The 24,614-nt window shown below is 42.5% G+C and overlaps 1 protein-coding gene across 1 annotated transcript in view; it reads left to right on the plus strand.

The window, feature by feature from the left end:
* The window catches only part of pex5la (peroxisomal biogenesis factor 5-like a), a 112,599-nt gene that overhangs the window by 80,157 nt on the left and 7,828 nt on the right, over positions 1-24,614 (plus strand). The window contains exons 3-11 of the mRNA XM_069680646.1: positions 653-764; positions 4,316-4,525; positions 5,080-5,203; positions 5,938-6,031; positions 6,308-6,337; positions 9,071-9,166; positions 19,262-19,378; positions 21,855-21,998; positions 24,044-24,114. Of these exons, the coding sequence (XP_069536747.1) occupies positions 653-764; positions 4,316-4,525; positions 5,080-5,203; positions 5,938-6,031; positions 6,308-6,337; positions 9,071-9,166; positions 19,262-19,378; positions 21,855-21,998; positions 24,044-24,114 (998 nt within the window). The remainder of the gene's footprint in view (positions 1-652; positions 765-4,315; positions 4,526-5,079; positions 5,204-5,937; positions 6,032-6,307; positions 6,338-9,070; positions 9,167-19,261; positions 19,379-21,854; positions 21,999-24,043; positions 24,115-24,614) is intronic.

Here is a 24,614-nt window from a genome sequence, read left to right on the forward strand (position 1 = left end):
GCGAAAGGTCTCTTTGCAGAGCAGCTGTACGTACAGACAGGGTTTACTTAAGTATGTAATAATCACATTCCATTCGCCTTCCATTTTTCCCCCATTTACTTCTTTGTGTGTGCATGTAAACATAGCAATGTGTTTGCCAAATGAAGATGAAACTCCACCAACCATTGGCTAAAAATCAGCGGTGCTTTGATGTCTGTCAGAAGAGCTTCTAACACAATTTGGCTGTAGCCGCACATATGGGCAACAACAGCTCCGACTACAAAGCACTGATCCAAAACTAATGCTGCAACACAATCACATGGCAGTTGATGAACATCAGTGGAACAAAACACTGATTGAATGGTGTAGTGTGTACTGAAAGGGTCTCTGTTATATGGCAAAATATTCCATTAAGATACGGTGGAAATACTTAGCAGATCAACACATCTCATAACTTCATATCCATGTCAAGATGCTGGGAATAAATTATGTGTGTTTTCATCCTAAAACGACACACATGCAGGGCTGCGTCAGCTTAGGGACACTGGTGTCTTTTCTCTCATGTCCAAAGTTCACTTCACGTTAACACACCAGGCTCTCTGGTACAGATTATTATTATTGGAGTTTCATGCTGAGCGAGAGTCTGAGCTGTCGTGTCTGTTTGCCTTTACAGCTGGTGAGTGAGCAACAAGAGAGCCGCCCCCTCCTCAGCCCCTCCATCGACGATTTCCTCTGTGAGACAAAGTGTGATGGGCTTTCCCGCCCAGTGACTTCCAACACAGCCGGTACAGTACAAGGATTTTTTTAGTCTGTAATGCAGTGTGTTTAACTCTTTTGATGCCCTTTAACCATTAAGACAACGCTTTTCATTGTTGCAAGAAATGCACTACCAGCGAGCAGATGCCAGATGCCATCTTGGTCTCCACACGGACAGGCCTTTGATCACGGAGCTGTTACATCTTATAAACGAATATTTGCAGAACCAGATTGAACAGCCGACACGTGTCGCCTCCAAACCGCGCTGATTCAGCCGAGCAGAGTGAGGAGTGGGGCATGTTGTGGGAATCTCTCAACCTTCTGTCTTCACGGTGTCCCCCGCTGCTCCCGCTGATTAGGGTGTAGGCGGGCGGACTGTGATTGGTCATGATTCTCAAGCTAAAAATGGTCTGTCTTAAATTTAGGCTTTAATATCTTTTGTAGAGTTAGTGTGATGGACTGGCAAAGATTTCAGCACTGAATAACTCTGAACAGGAAATCAATGATCACCGGCTCAATATGCTAATCCACATGAGACCTGCATCATGTCGAGCTTTCTGTTTTATACACTTTCACATCAATCTGATTTTGAGGCGTGTGACAAATTAATGAATTTTTAAAAACTTCATTATAAACTATAAATCGTAGTTGGAGTTTAGGAATGACTCTCGTCACATAAGATGCTGCTCAAATTTTCAATTAAAGAAAGAAACGAGTCAGACGCTGTGAACAAATCTAATCAGAGGATATCCATCACTACCAATTGTAGGCTGAAGCTTAATTATTCAACAAGAGCTTCTCATCGCCTCCCCCTCGCTGCGTAAAGCCCCTCTCCTCGCTACTTGCAATCAAGAATCTGTTTTTCTTTTGTCAGCACTTTGCTCTGACAGGCTGCTTCACTGGCAAAGGAACTTGCTTAAGACACAACGGTTCTCACCGTTCAAATGAATACTTGACATGAATTAGATAAGATCAGTCTTATTTATTAGCTACAGCACACTCTTCCCCTGAGCGGCAATTATCCAATCATAGCTTAGCAACTGTAACCAGGAAAAGCTTACTGCTCTTGTACATCTAAGCATGATACTCTGAATACGAAGAGTTAAGAGGCTTACATTTTTTTTAAATTACTTTCCAAAAACAGAATAAATTGTGAGGTTTAAACTGTTTTTCTGCTCTAACAAAAGCTGCAGCGTTAGCATGCTAACACAGTAGCTAATAACATTATTATGATGGGTTAGCTTGGGAAGGCTGACAACAAACAGAAGCCTGTAATAAGTCCATCCAATCACTGATAAGAGACAGGAAAATATAGTACGATGGCTTACCTGTCCGTCTCCATACATACCCAACTAGCTGTAAGCATTGTTTCTGTGCACTCATTACTAATCAGTGTAGTCATGCAAAAGTTTAAGCTAGCAGCTAGTTGTAGAATAATGACAGAGGAAGCTAGTTTTATTTCACAACAGATGACAGCGGTGCACATTGCAAACTCTCTCTTGTGAACTCGTCCCGTACCATGAATGATGCAGAGCACGTTCATGTATTTGGGTGGCAGTGGCTGATATTCCACCCGTTGGATACTTTCAAAATGTAGCTTACTTTGCTAAGTTGCTTAGAGCAGTAAAAAAAGTTTCTTTAAACCTGCTTGTTTAGCAAAAACATCAAACATACCATCTTTATAATACAAAGAATATAAATTATGAAACTTCTGCATGACTTATAGTTAGCATCTAACAGGGGTTACTTTAGAATGATACAACATTCAAATACAGTCATACAGCTAAAAAGTTGCATAGCCTTCAAGTACATCAAGTACCAAACCATTGTAGAGATGTTGTTGGAAACAAGTCGAGCAGAGATAAAAGTGTCTACTGACTCTCAAATCAGCTCAGCTAAGCTTATTTGGCTGGCTAGCTAGAGCTAACAAAAATCGTAGTATTTTCAGCAGGCACAATCTGTTACTGGATAGAAAAGAAAAGCCTGATTACGTCTATTCCTATCAGGACTCAAAGACCAATTGTTTCAATAATGACTAAGAAGTTTCAAGTCTGACTTTTATTTTGACTCTCAAAGTTGGTTTCACTGATGGACGCTGAATCAAATATGCCATGGTCGCATCAGCCAATTGTCCACATCAGTATGAACATACAGTGAAAAAACATCCAGTGTAAGTATCCCTATCATGCAGAAATCTCACTTGTCTGTACAATTGTCTTCTCAGTTTCATCATTTCAAGTAGACTCCAGGGTGCCAAAGCATTTTTGACATCATTGCCGCTTCAAGAACAGCTTGCGTTTCTTTGTGATGCTAAAAACTCTTCAGGCAACCTTCCACACAAGCGTGTCTCCCTTGATTTGTACTTGTCATCTAAGGAGCACCAGGCATGGAAGACAAGCGTGCGCTCTAATTACGCACAGATTTCAGTCAACAATGGCTCTCGGTTGGTTGTCATGAAACAGCAGCACGCCAATTATGCAGTCGTGCGTTTTTCAGTTTTGAGTTCACATCGCACAAAAAGACAGCGAGGGTCTGTGGAAATGAGCGAGGAAACTTTGTGCGTACGCTGAGAATTTCACACGGAAATTTTACAATGAAAGAAATCCATTAGACACAAAAAAGCCTTCTGGGAAAGAATTAACAATTATTACTGACAAACATCCTCTTCTTGGTTTTAATGAAACCTGACAATCTTAAAAGCTTGATGTGAAGCAGGACGACAGCTCAGACAAAAGTTGAGCTCTTGCACAGAAGGCTCCGTCCTCTGCTGCTCCACCAACCTGAGATTGAATTACTTAATTGACCAAACTTGATCTCCTCAAGAGGCTGCCTTATCCGTATCCAACTGTGCAGCGGCCCGTAGTATATTTAGATTCTGTGAAAAGAGCGGCGGCAAAATGTTATACATGTCCAACCAGGAGGCAGAACTGTGACATCTTAAGTATCTCTGACAGCTCAGCCGCTGTGTCAGAAAACATGTGGATCACAATCAAAGCTTCATGCAGGATGTAATGAGAGAAACCTGCCGATCTGTCCGAACACAAAGGGACAGGAACGCTTCTCAAATATGATGCATGCTTGAAGAGTCACAAAAAACAGGTAAAAGGGAGAACAACCTTGACATAAAGACTAAATGAAAGCTGAACTTTTGATATTTAAGATTGATTAAATCATAACAAAAACTACAGGGCACCTTCAATAAAGGGAACAAAGAATATAGAGGAAGAGAAAGAGAGTCACACATGATGTAGTGTGACAGTAATTTACTCATTGATGAATCATAAATGTTGGGGGGCAGCATATTTGAATTCTTCGATAATATTGTGTATTGTTGTTAGACATTACCCTGTTTCTAGAAGGTTCTGAAGAATTAAAATTCTACCTTATTCTGCAGCTTATTTCAGTGGTAACCCACAATAAAAAAAAAGTACTTGCGAAAAAAATGTTAATGGGTTGCCAAACATACCTTGGCTGCTGATATGCGCCCGGGCAGCCCGCCCAACTCAAGTCTATGTGTGAAAAAAAGCACTGCAATTATGTGAAACCACTGAAGTATAAAACCCTCTCATGTCCCTCACAGTTCTGTCTTCTACACTGGACCTGCTGGATCTCAGTGAACCCGGCGACAAGAGGACCGGCAAGGACAGGAAGAGTCCGCTGTCGTCCCGGGGCAACAGCCTGAAGAAAAACGCTCACAGGAAGAAGACGGATGAGACGGAGCTGATCCAGGTGGAAGTAGAACAGACGGGACCAAGCATGAGAACCCCGGAGAGGGCGTCGATAGATTCAGGTAGAGACGGATTGTGCTCAGAGTGCTGAAACATTTCACTATCAGAGTCTCAAACAGAGATGCTGAACACCGATAGTTTTTTACCCACAACCCCCTGTATACCCCAGCAGCTCAGACTCCATCAGCCCCTGTGGAATTGACCTCACACGTGTTGGAGATAGGGCAGAGAAAGAGCAAGCCAATTTACTGTAATGATAGGGCTCATCTTAAAAGACATTAAAAAGGAAACGTCCAATTAGTTTCATATTTGCCCGTTGAAAAGGTTAAAGTCTTCAATGAGAGCTAATTATGCAGAACGAGTCAAACCACAGTGTGGTGAATAAATGATCGCAGTGAGTGGTTTTAACCCTGGAAGCACTATGTCTGTTTTCAGAGTACCATTTGTCAAATCAAAGAGACCCCAAAGCTGAACACACACCAACACTGTCCAAATTAATAGACATATATTGATCAGAGGGTAAGTGGGATGAGTGAGGGAAGGGATTGATTTGTTGAAAGGTGAGTGCGTCAAATCCACCTGTGTTGTAATCGTGTTATTCCCCTGCTGTCACCAGTCACAATTGGCTCGCCGCTGGATAAATGGGAAGAGCTCAACCCAAACCCAGAGAGGAACGGCAACAGGAAGTGGAAGTTAGAGAGAAGGCGTTCATCTAAAAACTCATCCAATGAGTTTCTTTGGTAGGTGTTGTCCTTACTCGCACTGTGGCACATTATTGGCTCCATTGCCTTACATGGGAATGTTGTGTTTTGACTGGTGCATGTGGGTCAACAGGGATACAGGGGAAGGACCAAGGTGTAGACGAGATGATGCAATTAAAAAAAGTTTAAAACTGAGGGTAAATAGGATTAAGCAAAACTTTAACACTCTGGAAGGAAACTGGGCAGAACGTACAGAGAGAAACTTATGAGGGAAGTGGGAACAGATGGGGAGATGAGTGGGGTGCAGAGTTAAGGGAAATGAGGTGATTGCAGGGTACATGGGAGTGGCAGGATGTGCAAATTAAAACAAAGAGTCTGAAGTGGAAAGACAGCTGGAGGAATGGTCAGAGATACAAACTTAAAGCTTGGCTCGTAAACCACTGTCAATAAACCAAAAGAACAATAATTTCCCAACATTGGCGATAAATACGTTGACATGCGCAGCTATTGTAGACATTTTAAAACATTGGCACGAATCACGGCTTTGCTGAATCATCCAATAGGAGCATTCCTGTCTGGCAATAGGGTCGTTTGTATTCATGTAGAAGCCCATGACCTTTGGGTAAGAAATTACAGCACAATTTAACCAAGGCGGCAGTGATTTCAAGAGGAAGTTAAGTTTCAACGAGACTCAGAGTATCAGATATGTCATTCATAAAGTTTACTGCAACGTTCCTGTCTCATGTAAAGCACCTCTCTCTCTTCTTCTTCAGGTCCATAGACTGTAAAACCCAATTAGAGCCGTCGAATAAGAACTCCCTGGAAGTAACTACCAAAGCGGAGCCCGAGTCGGCCCTGGCATCTCAAGTAAGTGCTCAGTGAGACGAGCGAAGGCTGTAATCATCATTATTGTATGCACTGTCTGAAATCAACATCTTCTTGGAGAGAAGCTTCACACACCTCAAACGCATTGTTCTGACAGATCGTTAAGCTTTTATAAGAATGACATGATATTATTGCTTTAACAGCATGCTAATGCACGATGATGTAGCCTTGATATTAGATGGTTTCCGATGATACGCCCTGCTGTGTACTTCTCTACCCATCACCTCTGTCCTAACACCTACAATTCTTCCATTTCAGCTCAACAGGCAGTATATTAGTGGAAGACATGTAAGCCTCCCTATGCATCCTTTCATATGATCGTGAAAGACTTCTACATTTGCACCAGAAAAAAAAGCATCACATCATCTCAGAAAATTTGACTCAAAACAAGGAGAAAACATTGAAGCCAAAAGGAGCCTATCGGGAAATTCAGATGCACTGTTTGCATTGAGATTGTTCCTTTGTGGTGCTATGAGGTCCAAATGTCAAGCGCTTTCCTCTTGAGTTGATGTCTCTGTGTAGGTCTGCATAAGAGGTCTTGTTTCCAGACACCATTATTAGATTAATAGCCTATAAATTATTCAGCAGCCTTACTCTGGGCCCATTAGAGCTGATCTCACCAAGCTAGCTAAACATACATCACCCTTTCAGCGCCCTGATAAATAATAGATTTTGGATTAAATGTAACTGCTCAAATAAGAGGGAAGTTATTGGCAAATATAACACACTCACTTTGTTTTGGTAAGGAGTTACAAAGTAGCTGATAGAGATCCTACAAAGAGGTTTTAGTTTCCTATTCACAGCAGGTACCATGCGCACTCAGACAAACAGGAATGCGTGCACAGAAGGGAGATGTTTGTGAGTCACACTGGATTTACTGAACCTACACTAGAAGAAGGCCGAAAAATGTTTGCCTTCAGGGAAAAAAACACCTTCAGATTATAATTTAGTTTTAGATATCAGTTGTGTTGCGTGAGTGTTCCCTGAGCCCTGAAGTTTTCTGCTGAACTCAAGATCAATGTGTGCAGGAGATGGCACTACACCCAAAAGCAGCCCCACCACCCCAACTCCTGAACAGCGATCATCTTACTACAAATAAGCATGACAGGCCTGTCAAGTTCCAGGTTTTCTGTAGAAGTTAAATGTGCACCGAGCTAGTATTTGGAGTTTGTGAGGAAGGCAGCAGCGGCGAGATTGTGCCGTTCACTACCGACATGCCGCTCCTGTTCCAGATCTTACAGTAAAACTCGGCTACATCAGTTGTAATCAATACATGCAGCCTGACGTCTATGCCAGTCACAATTATGCAGGTTTAAAATAAAAAGGCTAATGCTATGAAATGACTTTGCTGTCATCGTGGAGGTAGTAAACAAACATACTTTCAACTGACAAGAGAAACATTCCTTTATTTACATGTTGCACTTGTGTAATAAAGACAAAAATGTATATATTTGCAGAAGTAAATGCTGTAAAGCAAGACCATGTACATTTTCATATGCACTTCCACACCTGCTTTCAGAAGACGATTGGCATGTCACTGAGGGGCTCGGCATCCCTGTCTAATAATCGGCACATGCCGCTGGCCCAAGCCAAGCTAACCAGCTTATAGTAGTCGTGTTACTTCAGAGTTCAATGAGCACACCGTCAACCAATGGCATAAGTTGATGGGGTTACAGGTTATTAAAAAAAGGTTAACAAAAAGTATTTCCCCACTGTGTAAAAGCTGGCAGTCAGTGCTTTCCAGTATAGGAACCAAAGCAGTACCCTTTGCATCAATTATGACCCTAAACCCTTTTCTCTTGTATTAATGTAATGCTCTAACTAGCTCCATAATGCCAACCTGTGTCTTGTAGCTATACTTGAATCCACCTGCATGCAACCAAAGCCTGTTCAAGCATTATAAGTCTCTACTTGGACAAACGACAGACTACAAACACGCGAGCACTTCCAATACCAACATTTTGTCCTGCTCCAACAGATGACGCAAACACATGCAAATTTCTTTTCATGGAGGTCATGACTTTCCTGAATTAAAAAATGTTAAATCTTGCCAGATTTCAGTCAGAGTGGAAAATAAATTATACAATCAGGTTTACAAGAAAGTAACAGATTGGAAAATACAGGTACATTGTGTCTTTGGGTGGATTTTCACATTGTAGGTTCTTCACACAGCCAGCACCATTGTTGTGAGATTCTCTTTACACTGCGTGCCTTTTGTTCCTGTAAATAGAAAATACGATTATCTACAGTAAAAAATGTGTGAGGCAATTTCTTCTTCCTCCATTAATACTGAGATTAAGCGACCTCAATTAATCTTGCATTAATGGCGGTGGGTTTTTTCAGGTACTGGCTGGCCCTTTCTGGGGGAAGCCACTGATCCACACATTCCTCAGCCTGTAATGGATTTGCGAGCCCGACACACACTCATTACTATTTACAGTACATCTAGTGCCATACCACATCTGAGCATGACAGGGTATCTGACAATCATTTACCCCTCTCAGCTTAATGTGCAGGTGCAACGTAAACGACAGCACACTCTCACAAAGCAAAGGCTCGTGAGCATAGGCGGTCGATTCTCATTTGCACAGCAGAGTAAGGCTTTACATGCAAGTCAAATCAGCACATTTCCAGGTTGGATTTTGCATGTGCAGGTGTACAGGAAAGGGAGGAGGTGTGTGTCGGGGGGGGGAGCTGAGAGAGGCTGGATGAGTAGCATGGCATTCAGATGAGGGGTGGGGCGAGATGCTGACAGCAGTGATTCTGCCGGCCTTCCTAAGCATGTCAGAGGCTTTGTCGAGGCAGGGATATTTAGTCGTCCCTGAGAAAGCAGAGACGGCTGACCCTGCACACTCTCCCTGCCTGTCTCTCCCTCCAGCTGTGCCTATGTGTGTGCGTGCGTGATGTGCTACGTGGGTGTATGTATATTGCATATTTGATCTGTTTAAATGTAAGTATTATTCTTTTAGCATGCATATATGTATATATTATGAAATGCCTGTATGTGTGTGTGTGTGGCAGGCTCGCCTCAGTAAGGAGCAGCGGTGGGGCAGCACCCTCCTGTCGAGACATCAGTCCCTGGAGGAGGAGTTTGAGCGAGCCAAGGCTGCTGTCGAGGTAAGCAGAGAGCTGCTTAGTACGACTCACATCTGTCAGCTGTCAGCTATAAGACATCTTCACTGCTGACTTTCCAGAAAACTCAGCGGGAAAGACCAAGTCGGTATTTCAATATTAAACAGCTGAACTTTGTCTCCTTGGTGTAATGTCCTTTGTCAGCTTTGTCGGGGGTTTTTGGAAATATCATGGGGTAGTGGTTTAAAATACTACTTAAAATAGATATCGTGGATCTGATCCCGAGGTGCTAAGATATATTTAAATTAAGAGCAATACAGTTTGAACCCTGTAAACTTCAGGCCTTGAAAACGTTTTTCACTACCACATTTCCAACCTCATTACCCGTGTGGCCTCATAATTGTTCCTGAGATTTGAATACACCTACCTGAAGCCCCGTGGAGCTGATTTCCATGTGACTCCTTCAGCCCTTTTATTGCTTTGTCAAATGATCCCATTTGTGCCTCCTGTAATGTAACTACCCCTGTGGTGCCAGTGGACAGTTTAATAGTCCGTGCTATAATTTCCACACTCGAGTTCTCGGGGTGTTTGACCCAGAAAAATATTCACGACTCTCAGCTGGCCAACAATAGGAAGGTAAATAGGTCAGTCATTATACGGCCAGACATCAGATACCGCAGGGGATGGAGAACGTACAGTAATTAGATGTGGCTTATTTCAACATAGGACTGTGTACTGACACAATGCATGTGTTGAGTTGTTGAGTTGCTCTCATGCTATCAGGGACATGATAACCAGGACACCATGGAAAACAAGATACTGTATCTACAAGCCTATGCAAAGTGCGATAGAAAGTTACGTGTGAACCTCCCACATCTCATCGAACAAGCTTTTCTTTGAACCACAAAGCATTTTCATCACTTTCCCCTCTTGAATGTCTTTGTACATTCAGCTTCTATCGGATGCACTGATGAGAAAAAGAGTTTCCATCAACACTCTGAAGAGTTTTTGCATCTTGTTTGCAGAAGGAGTGGACACAGTTTCTTCAGATGAAGATATTTTTGAAAGGTTACATCACATTGGCCCAACAACAAAAAACAAAGTGGCTAAAAAAGCAGAGTTTCTGTGCTGTGAAAGAGTTTAGATAACCAGTGAAGTTTAGCTTTTCACTGGCACTCTACCACTCAATGGACCTCTCTCTCTCAGAGCGAGCCCTGCACTATTGAGATCGCTCAGCTCTACTGAGAGCTACAGTAGACTGTTGCACACGGAGCTGTGTGTAATGGTCAATAAATAATGGAGCAGGGACAGGAAGACGTTGAGAAAGTGAGAGGAGCAGCTGCAGAGGAGCGGGGCCGCCTGCCGGGGGGATCCCGAACCAAAGTTAGCTGTGATGTCACATCTTGTGTAAGCCGTAAGCTGCGGCCTCCCAAATATAAGCGTGAGCCGTCCAGGCAGGTGATGTGATTCAGAGGTGCCTATATGGTCTGAACATGGCGCATCGATTGGGAACAGTATCTCGCAGCTTCGATCGAGCAGCCTGAGTGCTGGCCTCCACTCTAGAGGAGCTCTGATGCAAGTGGTCGGCCTTTTTTTGGCTTCAGCTGCCAATGTCAGAGCCCCCAATCAGATAATTTCCATCTAAGTAGCTGTGCATATGCATGCTCTTTCATACTTACAAAGATATGGAGGTAGAGATGGCTCAGATGGCAGAGAGAACATTAAATCAGCACAGCGCCTTTCTGCCAATTCATTCAATTAGACGAAGCAGCCAAATGTAAGAACATTAGGACCCATAGAGGGAGAAGAAATGGGCTCCTAAATATAATCCATTTTACAAAGCTGGCACTGATGAGAAACTGTAGGTTTTATTCCTTTACACATTAAAATCTTTGAAACAGGAGGATAAAATGGCAGGTGGCCAAGAGAAAGAACCCAGCTCTGAATTCATTTACAAAGAGACTGATAAGAGATATTTGAGTAGCTAAGTGTCTTTCCATGTCATATGAGGATACTGTCAATTACTCTGAACTGATGACAGTGTAATACTTTTATTAAATAGAGAACCTCTGGAACAGCTGCAAGGTAAATTGTGACTACAGGGAACGGCGATTTGGCGGCGGGGCATTAGAAAGCTCTCCCACGGTGGCGATAAAGGCGAGATGAAGGTGACTGCGTGGCCTCTTCTTTGATTAAAAAAGCAGCTCGACAGGTTCAATTTTATCCTGCAGAGCGTCGAGCTGAGGCAGCTCTGGTTTACAGAGCGATTGCACAGAAGTGAGGGACCACGGCCTGTGATCAAAAGGTCAGTGGTTTTAATCCACAAATCTTCTGGGAAAATGTGGACTGAGAGAATAAATGAGGAATGGTTGTTCTTCCCTCAGTAACTTCGATTAGTGTCCCCAAACAGACCACTGAACTCCAAACTCTTCCAATTGAGCTGTGGAGTTTCCAACAAGAGAATAACGGGGGTATCCTGCAAGTGTGAATTCAAAAGTGACTGTATATTACCAAAGCAGGGTTGGGTCAGAGGTGCAAACAGTCTGTCATCTGTGACTATGGTATCAGCTTATTTTAAAGGGACTTTGTATCAAAATTGTAAAGTTTTGGTTCTGTCTGTTTAGGATGTGGAAAAGGGTGTTGTTTAGACAAAAAAAAACTGCACCAAAAGAGAGTCTCAGGGTGCTTCCTCTTGTCTGAAGCAGTGCAGGGGTTGGTAACCTTGATGCATTTTCTAGTTGGTTTGGTTTCTTTTCACGCAGATGAATAATGCAGGTGAATCAGAATGCATCACTAAGCCATGTGCAAACTGAAGCACCTGAAGAAGGTCTGCCCCAATATCAAGAAGGTAGAATACTGAGTTGCTTCTCTGAGTCAGACAGGTTCATGCCCAGGCCAGCAATTGTTGATTTCATTCATCCACAGCCCAGTATGGAAAGCACACCTTGATACTTCTAACGCCTTGCAGTTGGGTCAGATTGACTTCGGCTCACACTCCCACCACAAACTGCTTCAGTATGTGGCAGGACAAAAAAGACCCTAAGTGTGATAGCTTTGTTAAGATGAAGGGTGGAAATGTACCTGAGCCAAATCCATCCTGACCCGACTGCTGGTTTGGCAAACCCCATACATCGCTTCCAAGTGGGCGTGTTTGTAATGTGAAAGAAAAACAGACCAACCAATCATTTTTAAGGACAGCAGATATGTGATTTTTGAATTAATTCTCCAACTACACAACTATTAAATTCAACATCTTCCAGTATGCTCTCAAAAAAGCCATCTCTTAAGTGCTCTGTATTCAGTTTGTGACATGTATTTAATTCATCTGAAGAGTGAAAGGAGTCCAAACAGACTGGTGCTGTGCTGAAGTGCGTCCTTCTGTGGAAATGTTGGCAGCTCCTTAATAAAAAGGAGTGAAAAACAGCAACCAAACTCTGTGATGTTACAGTTCAGCACAAACTGCTGTCGGTCACCAAGAAGTGTCCAAATGAATGAGCTTTATTTTAGCCAGCTTGGCTTGAAAGCAAGAGCTCTTTCACCAGTGTGAAAAGAACCTGACTCAACTGATGGGCAGCACTGCGTTCTTTCTCTCCTTGACCAAATCAAAGAGGTGTAAAAGCATCCTTAGTTTGGCCCACAGTAACCACGCAACCAAACACATCAGCACAGGATTCATATGTCATACATTTACAGTTGACTGGTAGCTGCTTATGAGTGCAAGTACTGCCCTGGCTACAGCAGCTGTGTTATCACAGTCATACATATAGTGGGTAATCGCATCGTCGGCCAAAATGCACTCGTAGCACTTTGTCCATGGAAATGTGTCCTATTCATCTCTGAGCGACATTATCGGGACTCCGGCTTCCTATTTTTGTCTCGCTGACCAAGGACTTGGCCGGTGCAGCCGAGCAGTGTGTGGCTCATTAACATCAAAAGGCCAAGCCTGCTTCAGAGAGAGAGAGAGAGAGGTTTTCTTTCAGTGGTTACTCTGTCATTGGTAAATAATGAGACTTTTTGTAAGGTTGGCCCTCTGGGCAAAGTGGATAAGTAAACCCTGTTCATGTGCTTGGTTTCCTCCAAAGGTCTCCAGTTAACAAACTGAATTTTCCATGAGAGATGCTCACGCACGCTGAGACTCAGGATCAAGTATCATTACGGATAGTGTTTCTGAATCAACAACTTAAAATCAAACAGCCACTTTAGTAAGTCAACACAAAGGAGCAGCTTTAATTTATCTTTGCTTAACAAAGCTCATTTGAACAGTAAAAACACTGAGTAAGCAGATCATGAAAACTAAAGCCCCTTTTACACTGGCAGGATTATTACACCTCTTATGTTTCCTCTTCTATGTAAAACGCACGGAGGCTGCATGGTGGGGTGAAGTCGTTCCGCCTCTGAGCTGGCATCGGAGGTAGTAACAGGCGTAACAGGCGTAACAGGGGCGAAACGACATGGGTCTGCATGGTGGAACAGCACAATGGGGCGGCTTGACGCCGGCGTTGCTTGGTCCAATGTAAAATGGCAAAGGCGGCATGATGGCGGAGCTTCGTTACGGCGCTGTGGCGGAACCACTGTGTAAAAATAGCTTAAGTCTCCTAACTTCTTTTTCTTGATATTTCCCTGTATATTATTATTTATGTGCAAAAAATGGTCTACACTTCAGGTGCCATTTGCCTGACTGATTTATTCAAATCAAGTAATGGTTGTATTCTCTAGTTAGGCAATTTTCAAACTCAAACAATTAAATAAAGCAACTCTAACTGAATATGTTTTCTATGGCAGCAAACAGGTCGTCTTAGTGCTGTTAATTATGATCATTGACTCCTCCAGTCGGGGGGGCAATTGCCTTTTTACTGAAATACAGTCTGAGGCGTTTGTTTTGCACCTCTTTTTTATGGTTTCTGAGTTTTAGCCGAGTTATCATGACTTTTAAAGTTCTACTAATTACCTTCTGGCAGTGCACATATATTTTTACAGTATGTATCACCTCTGTCCAGCCCACTAGGAAGCTCTAATTGGCTTCTTGAGTCAAAATATACCTTTTATAAAAGTGGGTGACAAAAACAGCAGAGGGAATGTGCAACCTGTAGCCTGAAGTCAGTGAAGATATGTCATGTTTTACATTGCTCAGTGTAGGTGTTGCCATTATTATTTATGCTTTCAATAATGTATTCATGAGGTAAGTAATAAATCTCCAACCCACCTCTAAACCCCGCTACGTTCCCAAACAGTGGTGACATATTTGGCGGAAGGAAGCACTCCGGTTTCAATCCATTCACGCAACATTTCATCAGAGCCGCTAGATTAGAGTCTCAGCTCTGGGTTCACCACAGTGATACACAGGATATAAATTACCCACGCTGTATCTCTGCTGTGTTCACCATAATTAAACTGCCAATGTCAGTGGAAGGAACGCCCATCACAGCCGCACAGAGAAATATCACTGAATATCTCGTGAATTAAAAACACGTCAATATCTTTTCTTCATTTCAATTCTGCGAGTAATTTGTTGTCAGTCGCGGTTCAATTAGGGGGCGGACAAGTTATTTACCAGCGCAAACAATAGGCCGACTATGAGACACAAATAATGAGATTATGGACCAGGTCACGGCGCACATACAGGCCCACAACACAATGAGAGAGAATGAAAAAGAGGAGGCTATTATGTAAATGAGCAAAATGGCTGCAGCATGAATAGGGGCCAGGAGCAGCGCCGGGCTGAGCAGGGCTGTGAGTTACATGGTTTTTATGCTGCTATAGCGAAAATTATGGACATTTCCTCAACTGTTCTACTCAAATCAAATACAGTTTTAAATTTTATAATTGTGTGTTTCAATTTTATGCTACTTTATTCTCATCCTCTGTGAGAACTTACTTTTCATTTTTTGCACATTTGAGCCCCTACACACTCCGTCTTTCTGCACTTTTCCTCCCTATACTTTATGCTCACCCATCAAAAACTATACACCTATAAACCATTATTCATGACAGGTACTGCGATAGTGCGCTTCCTTACAACTTACAAGCAACATTTCAAGTCAGCCGCCTGCAATTACCTGCCGTCCCTCACAATCAAGGCCCACAGTATGGCCTCCATGTCAATCACAAGCCTCACAGATGTGGCTATGAGAAGACCTTCGACACAGACACACACCGTTACAGTAGATCTTTCTGACCCACACGCGCACACACTGTACAGTGCTGTCAGATGTGATGAGTTTCTGCAATACAATAAGTAACAAGGGGCTCTTCTGCTCTGTTTGGCATTATTCTTCCCGCCTTGCTCCGCCTCTGACAGGAAGACAAGCCAAGAATCATGGACTCAGCCAGCTGGGAAAAAAAACTTCACTGTGGCAAACTGATGAAACAAGTTTAACATCAAAAACAGGCATGACGTCAGCTGCGTCTGTGATGTAAACGCTGTACGCTGGGAGCAGACGTATAGCTCACTCAGAACTGTGTGAACGTTTTTAGAAGCTGAATCTCTTAACGTGTGTTTAGACTTCAAACTCCGACCCAAAAACTCAGCAGATCTTCCACTCTGAATAACTCCTGCAGTGTATGTACATGTCAGAGGGAAATGATGTCGTGAAACAGAAAGCACTTGGAGGTATCTCCCTCTCTGCTTATCTGTGTGTCCAGTTTGAGCTAAGAGGTCAAGAGTTTTATCCTCCTCCGAGCCCGGAGGCAGATTCTGTGGCAAATAATCAGGAATCACTTAAGACTCAATGTAATTCCTTAGTACAATAGCTTCAGCCCTGAGGTCAGGATTTACAACTGCAGGCTGCTGTAAGTTTTATTACATGATCAAAATGCAGAATATTACGAACAAAACTTGCCTGGGACTCCAGGGGCGCACTTGGATACAGGGTGGGATCAGAAGGAATACATGATATATACCTTTATTAAAAGGTTGTGGCGACCACATTAACTACTTTCATTTTCATCGATCCGTCTCCAAATGAACCACGGTCCGGTTTGATTCAGGCGAGAACAAAATCTGACATAAAGTAGGACCTAATATAGGAAGCAAACTGCATTGTGGGTTGTTAACAGGTTTTGACAGTTGCAGAAACAGCCATGCAGCTGAAGATGAGCAGAAAGGAAATATGGGCTGGCCAAACTATTGACAAATGTGTGTGAAGCAATGCAACGTTTACAGATGTGCTCATAATCCACTGCTTTTCATGAACGTAACACAAAGTTATAAAAATTAAAGCTAGTATCGCAATTGCAACATGCTGACTGTGCGATTTTCCCTCCAAAGTTTTCTATCCAAAAGATGAACAGGAGTGTGCTCTCTCTCTCTCTCTCTCGTTTGTTTGTTTGCTTCAGGGAGATTCCCACGTGGAAATTCTGACCAATCAGAAAGCAGTTTCCTCACGCATCAAAACTTTTGGTCCCCTGGTAAAAGCTGTTGTGTAACACAAACCAAACTGCAAAATGCAACAATTTGGTCTTTGATTGGGATCAAACAAACAGACTTTGGGTGTGAAAGCACCCTGAGAGAACCCTGTACATTTCCACGGTTAAAGCTCCCTATAGTTGGAAATGTTGAAGATCCTGTGGTCATCGGGTTTTATTTATCAGCACAATGATCCTTAAACTTACCATCTGAAGTTCAATTCCACTGAAGCGCTCTATAAATGAAGAATGAAAGAGTTGCCTGCTTAATCTACATTTTGCGACAAACAATCCCGCTGATTCACGACTACACCGGGATTTTTAACCACACTATAAAACCTCAGTGGGATTCATCCTCTGGGGACCATTCAAATATAACTGTATTTCCCTCTGGACCAAAGGAGTGAAATGAGTGAGCATTGCCATCCTTAAAGCCACTCAACTGGTATGACTAATAACTTCCCCTGCAAAGTTATTGAGTCCAGTGCTCCATGTTAATATCTTCTGTCTCACCATACGACCGCTTCAATCTGTGCTGAAAGTTTGCAGTAATCGGATGTAACGAGAGGATGTTCAAACAGGAAGCACGGTGTGTGGTCGTGTTTCATAGATCGGGGTTTCGACGCAGCTTTTTGAACACGCTGAAGCCTTTGAACTCGTCTTGGCTCCAGCAGATAAACAGGGTGTTGCACGACTCAAAGTGAGAGGAGATAGAAGGCTCATAATCCTCTCTGTATCACTACAATTCATGACGGTTCTAATTTTAGCGCGGCTCCTTAGATGGAGAAAACATGACGGAAGAGTGTTGACATTTTTAAAAAACTACAGCTCGAACTACAAAACTAGCAACACAGAAGGAGGAATTAATACTTATGTTTATTGATATGAATATAATATTTGAATAATAAGTGACTAATACTCCTGGTTGAGGAAATGTAGAAAAGAAACACTTCTCCTGAGCCATCACACAAACTCAAGAGGAAAACTGTTCGTCTGACACATGATTACATTTCCTCGAGTTGCTCTCCACGTCGCCTTTTGACTGCATCTTTTCTAAACTACTCATCTGGATTGATCTCGTTTCAGGCCCTCATGTTAAATTGAGCTAAACTGATTAGTCGATCAAATAACACAGACACACAACCCACACATTAATCCAATCAAACGCTGGGTTTGAGGCAAAGCACCGATGAACAATCTCTTCAATGTTCTTTAGTTATGAAACGCATCAAACTCATCATCCAAACAACATTACTGTGATGAGAACATTTAGCTTCACGGCGAAGGCTTCTGAGACAGTCGACACTCCTGATTGCTGAAGTGCACAACCATTTCTGACAGGAGTCTAATGCAGCAGTTAGAAACGGGCACTGTTTTCATTTTAGGAAGTCACGTCTTGTCTTGACCTTTTGACTTCTCTTCACTGACCTACTAATAAACTCTACAGACACTGATGTCCCTCTACGTTGATGATCACGGTGTCTTAGTGGCATAATGTAAATACCTTTTAGTCTTTGCAGACATGCAGATCTATGGAACCAGTTTAAGTCATTTGTCATTCACTTGAAGGATATTATTGATATTGCCCTTTACTTTTTACATTGCTGCAAAAAAAGACTTTCATTTCCTGTTGCATAAAACATTATTAGCTATGATGGTGGATTGTTTGATAGTTGGTGCATGCAAGGAACAACCAAAGAGCAGATGACTTAGGCGTAGCAACATGTTAGAAAATCATTTCAATTTAATGACATTTCTGACCACTTAAAATGCTAATCTCGAAGATCTCAGTTTCGATCTCTTTGGCAGCACATATGGCGATAAACGTTAAGTGTGGGAGCACAGCTATCCAGACAGTGTCGCATGCGTGCATCCACAGTTGGCTACAGTTGTAACTCTTGATTTTCCTCACAGACGGTCGCGTCACATGTCGAAGTGTCCTTGGGCAAGACACTGAACCCCAAATTGCTCCCGGTGGCATAGCCAATGGGTGTGAATGTGATAACTGATTGACAGTTGGGCACTTTACGTAGCATCAGTGTGTGAATGGGTGAATGTGATATGTAGTGTAAAAGCAGCTTTGAGTGCTCGCAAAGACAAGAAAGCTATAAGTACAGTCAATTTACCATTTTACTGCAAAGGCTTTCATCAGTGGGCCATAGGCTCAATCACCATTGACTTACCTCATTCGGTGATAGAGAGTGACTCAACAGACATTTATTTAAATACAAATCTTCCAGATCATCACTTTAATGTCAAGTTTATGCACATGCAAGATTAAAAAGTTAGTATACGAGTATTTTGTGCACTCTCTTACTGAATACATGTTTGTTTTCCAGCCGTATAAGACAAGATTATTGATGTAAACTAAAGCAATACTTTAGAATGAGTTAAAAGACTCTTAAAAGACGCGTCTATTGTTTGAAAGTGGAAGCATGTTCTATTCTTGTGCATTGATTTTTGTGTTTTGCATATGAATGCAGATACTTCCTTTAGGCTCTGCTTTGACTTGCAAATGCAATGAGTCAGAGCTGTGGAGTCCATACACTACAGCCAGCCAGCCGGACAGACGTGACATTTCACGTAGAGGGATGATGGGAAATTACCAGAGCTGTTGCTCTTCTGTGCACTAATCACTCATTCCCTCCTCTCATCCTCCCCACCTTTCTCGTCCTCCTCCGTCTATCCTCTCCCCTCCCTCCCTCTGTGTCTCCTCTCTCTCTCCGACTCCTCCAGTCAGACACTGAGTTCTGGGATAAGATGCAGGCAGAGTGGGAAGAGCTTGCTCGGCGGAACTGGCTGACGGAGAACGAGCAGGCGCAGATTCCCTCCAGTGTCTCTCCACATGAGAAGGTCAATATCATTAAAATGTTGGAGTCAGCATGTGCAGAAATGTGTCTTTATGACACTGATGAGGAGATGTACAGTACTGACAGCCTCCATAGACGTTATAATGCATGTATGTTTATAATATACTGTTGAATTAGCCATGTGAAAAAATTTGACTTTTGACTTTGAAATTGTGTGTAACAAATTTATCTTACAGATAAAAAGCTCTCTATGTTTTGTATCAATCCAATCAACATTTATTCAATAACTTTGTGTGGAACATTTTGGGGAAGACACTTATTTGATTTCTAGAGACTATTTCTGTACATTACAGTTGGTAGGAAGCTTGAGGGAGGCAGTGATTAGCTTAGCTTAGCTTAGCTTAGCTTAGCTTAGCTTAGCTTACTGACTGGAGGAGAGCAACAGCTAGACAGGCTTTCTCAGAAGTTCAAATGTATGCATACAAACATTTCTAAAGCTTACCAAGTTGGTAATACAAATTTAATTGTCACTGTGAGGTTGCCAGTTAACCAGCGGATTCTCATAGAGGTAACTGTAAACCACATGAACCTGTAAATCTACACATTTCATTTCTAAAAACTAATGTATGGAATAAACACGTGCGAAAGTGTCTTAATTAGCGAGCTTTAGACGTGCTGGTAAAGGTTTTTAATTTGATGGGGAGAAACGGTTTGCATTCTCAGCTGGCTGTTCCTATGCTGACAGAATTAATCACCTCCAGGTTCTAGTTTCATTCTTAAAGGGATAGTTCACTTGTTTTGAAGTGGGGTTTTATGAGCTATTTTTCAATAGTAATGTCTACGTACAGTAGGTAACAGTCAGCACGGCCCCTGCTAAGCTAAGCTAAGCACGGCTGCAGACAGGGTCAGGTGTACTACGTACTTTAGCCACTTAAAAGAGTCCTTCAGTTTAAGTGTACGCTGTATTTTAGTTTTTTTTGTCTCTGCTTCATGTTGGGGTCAAACAGCCCTTTCCCCCAGAACTGTCTTACTCTGCACAACGGCCCTGTGCTCCTACACATGCAGCGCACGGTATTACAACAGCTGTTCGGGTGAGCGGTTTGTAGAAGAGACAACATGTAAAAGTAAATACAATATTATAGAAACGATGAAATGACTTCACAGTGGAGAAGTCATTTTGTCGCAGTGTACACTTAAACTGAAATGTTTGTTTATATGTAGGACTCTTAAATGGTACGTGTTACTTGTGACCCGTCTGCAGCCGTGCTTAGCTTAGCTTCTGTGTAGGAACTGCATCCGGCTTTTCCGAACAGGGACCGTGCTGACTGTAATCTACTGTACGTAGTACACTTACTATTGATAAGTATTTCATACAACCCCACTTCAAAAAACTGTCCCTTTAAGGTGAGTGGATGAGAATGGTGGACGTCACTTCAACACTGCTTTTCAAAGGAGAAAAAACTAAGGAATTTTCCAAAGTGTAAATGATTTCTATAAAATCTGTTTCTGGCTGTAAACACTTCTCTTTTCATGGATAGTAAAAATGTCAAACCTATGATTTGGAAACAGAAGCAGCTGTGGCTTTCATTGATTGAAGCATTAGAGAGCCTTCAGGATTACACACATGAGTGCATGCTGTCATTATTACACTAAAATGTGCTGAGCTGCAACTTGGAAATTCAAAGTGTTGGTCCACAAAACACTGTCGCAAATTCTACTTATATTTACCTGTATGTATATATCAGATTTACGTTAAAATACGGAAGCCATACTTTTACATATAAATAAACATGGAGTCTGTGGCATTCATTTGCCGGCAAATAAGGTGAGCGCTTATGTCAAACAGCAATAATTGGTTTGCCTGAGCTGAAGGAGGGAGCAACAGAAGCATATGAATAGGGTACAGGAGCGTTTGGCAGAAAATAATCAGATCAGTCAAAAAGAAAGATTGATAACAAGAGCAAACACAGATAAGGATTGGCTTTCCCGGTTAGAGAGCGCTCGAGGTCAATGCCAGGAAACGTCATAGGCAAGAGACGAGTTTTCCCCACATTAATACTACAAACACAATTTGGCGTATATTCTACCCTCTGTAATGTAAAGGAATGTTCATGGGTTTCAGAGGCCAGAGTGTATGCTGAGCAGAATAATCAGCTGACCTCCTTACATAAGGATATCATTTGAATCAGACTTGTGGGCTCTGATTGATCCCAGCGCTGAGCCAGTTCTTAAAGAAAAAGCTCTTTCAAAGTCATCGTGCTCAGAAGCGGTCAACAACACACCAGGGTAATCACAGTCTGAAAATGCAAAGTTTAACATTTAAAGAGAACAGACAAACCCCGGGGAGCCCGGCAAAGGTTTGATGTGAAGCAGAAAAGATCAATTCCTGCTGCCGGAGCTTTGCTTAAATACACACGCGCACAGGACAGACAGTTGCCCTGGTTTGCATTTGAATATGGAGGAGAGAAACTGACATTGCCACTGTCCCTACTTTTTTTGTTGTTTTCTTTCGCTGACAGGGTTACTACTTCCACACAGATAATCCCTATAAGGACTTGCCTAACGCGTTTGACGAGGGGCAAAAGAAGTCTCGGGAGGGAGACCTGCCAAACGCTGTGCTTATGCTGGAAGCGGCCGTCCTGCAGGACCCTCATGATTCAGAGGTGATTTGCTTTAGTCCACACATGCACACAAGTTAAAACACACACATTGTATTGTTCCTTATCAACCAGGTAAGTTTCCATTTGCATGTACAGCTGGGGTTGTATTTTAAAAAGGGATGGGGTATATATATTTTGTCAACCTGGCTAAAGCTGTCAGGTTCTTCAGCCCAAGCTTCAGGCTACATCCGACCCCAGTGAATCAAAATGCCTCACTGACCACAGACAGGGAGAAGCTGATTTAGCAGGCAGCACCCACAGGCTGGACGCTGATTGCCTGTAGAGGGCAAAGGATTTTTTTCCCTTGTTAAAAGAGTTGTTTACTGTAGCGAAAATACTCAACTTGCTCATATTTTGATAAGAATTTCCATTTGCCCGGTGAGCCGAATAATAGCTCATTCGGCAGGTTTCTTCTCCTTTTTGTATTCTCGCCCGATTCAAAAGAAGGGACCTCTTTGCAGGCTGAAAGAGCAAAGCCTTCATACAAAGTACTTTCCGAGTCCCCTGGAATATACAGAAATGTGCCAGTTATTCCGAGGAGAGGATTATCCTGCGGTGTATGGAACTAATACGATTCCAAAAATTCCTCCTGCGGCGCTTAGTGGCTTATTGCCCCACTCTGAAGACCTCAGAGCCATTCAGAAATAATGTCGACCCTCTTTCAAAGAGTGGAACAAAAAGCATCTGCAGAGATCAGCTTAAGAACAGGTTATTTAGTGTTCAAATACAAAAGATTCATCTCTTAATCTCAAAATTATTATATTAGGCTAGTTTAATGTCATTGTCAGCCCTCTTGTGCTGATCAAAGGTCATTTACAGTCGCATAGAGTGTCTTTTGTCCGACATACAGCAGATAATTTTAGTTAAAAATTACCTAAATGATTAGGTATGATTAGGTAGATGTCAATATCGGTGGACTAATCATCGAATCGTTCAGCCCTTAATTACGGAAGCCCTTAGCGGACATGTATCCAAACATTTTATGTACCCCATTTTCCCGTGATAACGAGTTATTTCTGGTCGTTTTCTCGAGATCTCCACTTATTTTTCTCGTTATCTCGGGAAAACAAAGCTGGTTTTCCCATTATAACAGATTCATTTGGCCCATTATCTCGAGATAACAAAGCTTGTTTTCTCATGATAACGGGATAATTTTCCGGCGATCTAGAAAACCAAACAACAGGCTGGTCACTGTGATATTACAGACCAGGACATGCCATGCTGATATTGCCCTCACTGATGAGGGAAGTGAAACCTGTTTCTATGTTCGTTTTGTGCTTTTACAACTCTGGGGATACGAGTTATGATCATCTGACGTTATGGTGATGCTGCGTCGGTATCTTGTGATAACGAGATAAATAAGTCGAGATCTCAAGAAAATAACCAGAAATAACCGGAAATAACCAATGACTGTATATATAGATGGACAATGCGTCTCCATCTGCTCCCATTGTACGAAATTGATGCCAAAATAGCCCCTGTGATAGGCGCTGCCTTTAGGGAGCTGTCATGTCGTCCATCTTTTTATACAGTCTAAGGAAATAACTGGTTAACACGGGAAACGGAGTAAATATAATGTATGGATGCATGTCCGCTAAGGCCTTCCGTACTTAATAAATGCAGACTCCTCACATAAATCACCAGTTCCCTTCTCTAAAGAGCAAACGTCAGCAGTCTTCTGATATCTTCATTGACTGATAGCTCTCTACCATTTGGATGATTTAACGGGAGTATCAGCGAGCATCTAAGGACACCCCTCCGAGCTAAACACTTAAAATCTCATTTTGACTCATAATTGCATTCGTCCTTAATCGACCCAATGAGGGTTTTACATCGGAAGCTGCTCTGAATGTCTGAATGCTGCTCGTGTGCAGTGATGTGTCTGAAACACCGGCATCATTCACTCTGAGCTCGATCTCACTGATTGTGTCTGACAGACTGAGCTGACTCACTGTAGCTGTGTTTCACCCCCCCTGGAGAGTACCGACTACGGAGTCCAGGTTTGCACCCTGCTGCTTCCCGTTACCTGTGTTCTGTTTCCCCGGCAGGCTTGGCAGGTGTTGGGGACCACCCAGGCTGAAAACGAGAACGAGCAGTCTGCCATCGTCTCCCTTCAGCGGTAAGGAGAAACAACTGCAGCCCATTCCCGTTAAAATCAAAACTCACTCTCGCTGCTGCTGCTCAAGGACACCATATGTCTGCACGATGAGGCTCTGTGGAAATGTCAAGTTAAAAGATGAATCTCTGCCTCTGAAATGTGCCTGAGAGAATTTGGTGAACTTTTTTGCTGTAGTTAGCAAGTGAACCCTACATTCTGATGTTAAAATATATACCCATGTAACTTTAACTGTCTCACTTTAGCAGCCATCATTTTCTGATTTTTACACTTTAAATAGAGACACCCCACATGGACGGTGATTGCACAGAGCCTCAGTATGAACAGAGTCCTCAATGGGAGGTGGCCCACTTTCATTCATAACACTGCCGAAACCAGAAATGGCACCTTTCTGCGAGTGTGAACACTGAACTCAAAACACAAGAGACAGCCATTCAGGAGGAAAAGCATCCTTCCACTTTTAGGTGCGATACAGTTGGGTTACTCGGTAAGCCCAACTTAAT

The sequence above is a fragment of the Semicossyphus pulcher genome, unplaced genomic scaffold, assembly GCF_022749685.1.
Source record: "Semicossyphus pulcher isolate SPU_LCO1_2020_fin unplaced genomic scaffold, fSemPul1.0.p SCAF_4, whole genome shotgun sequence".
NCBI lineage: Eukaryota > Metazoa > Chordata > Actinopteri > Labriformes > Labridae > Semicossyphus > Semicossyphus pulcher.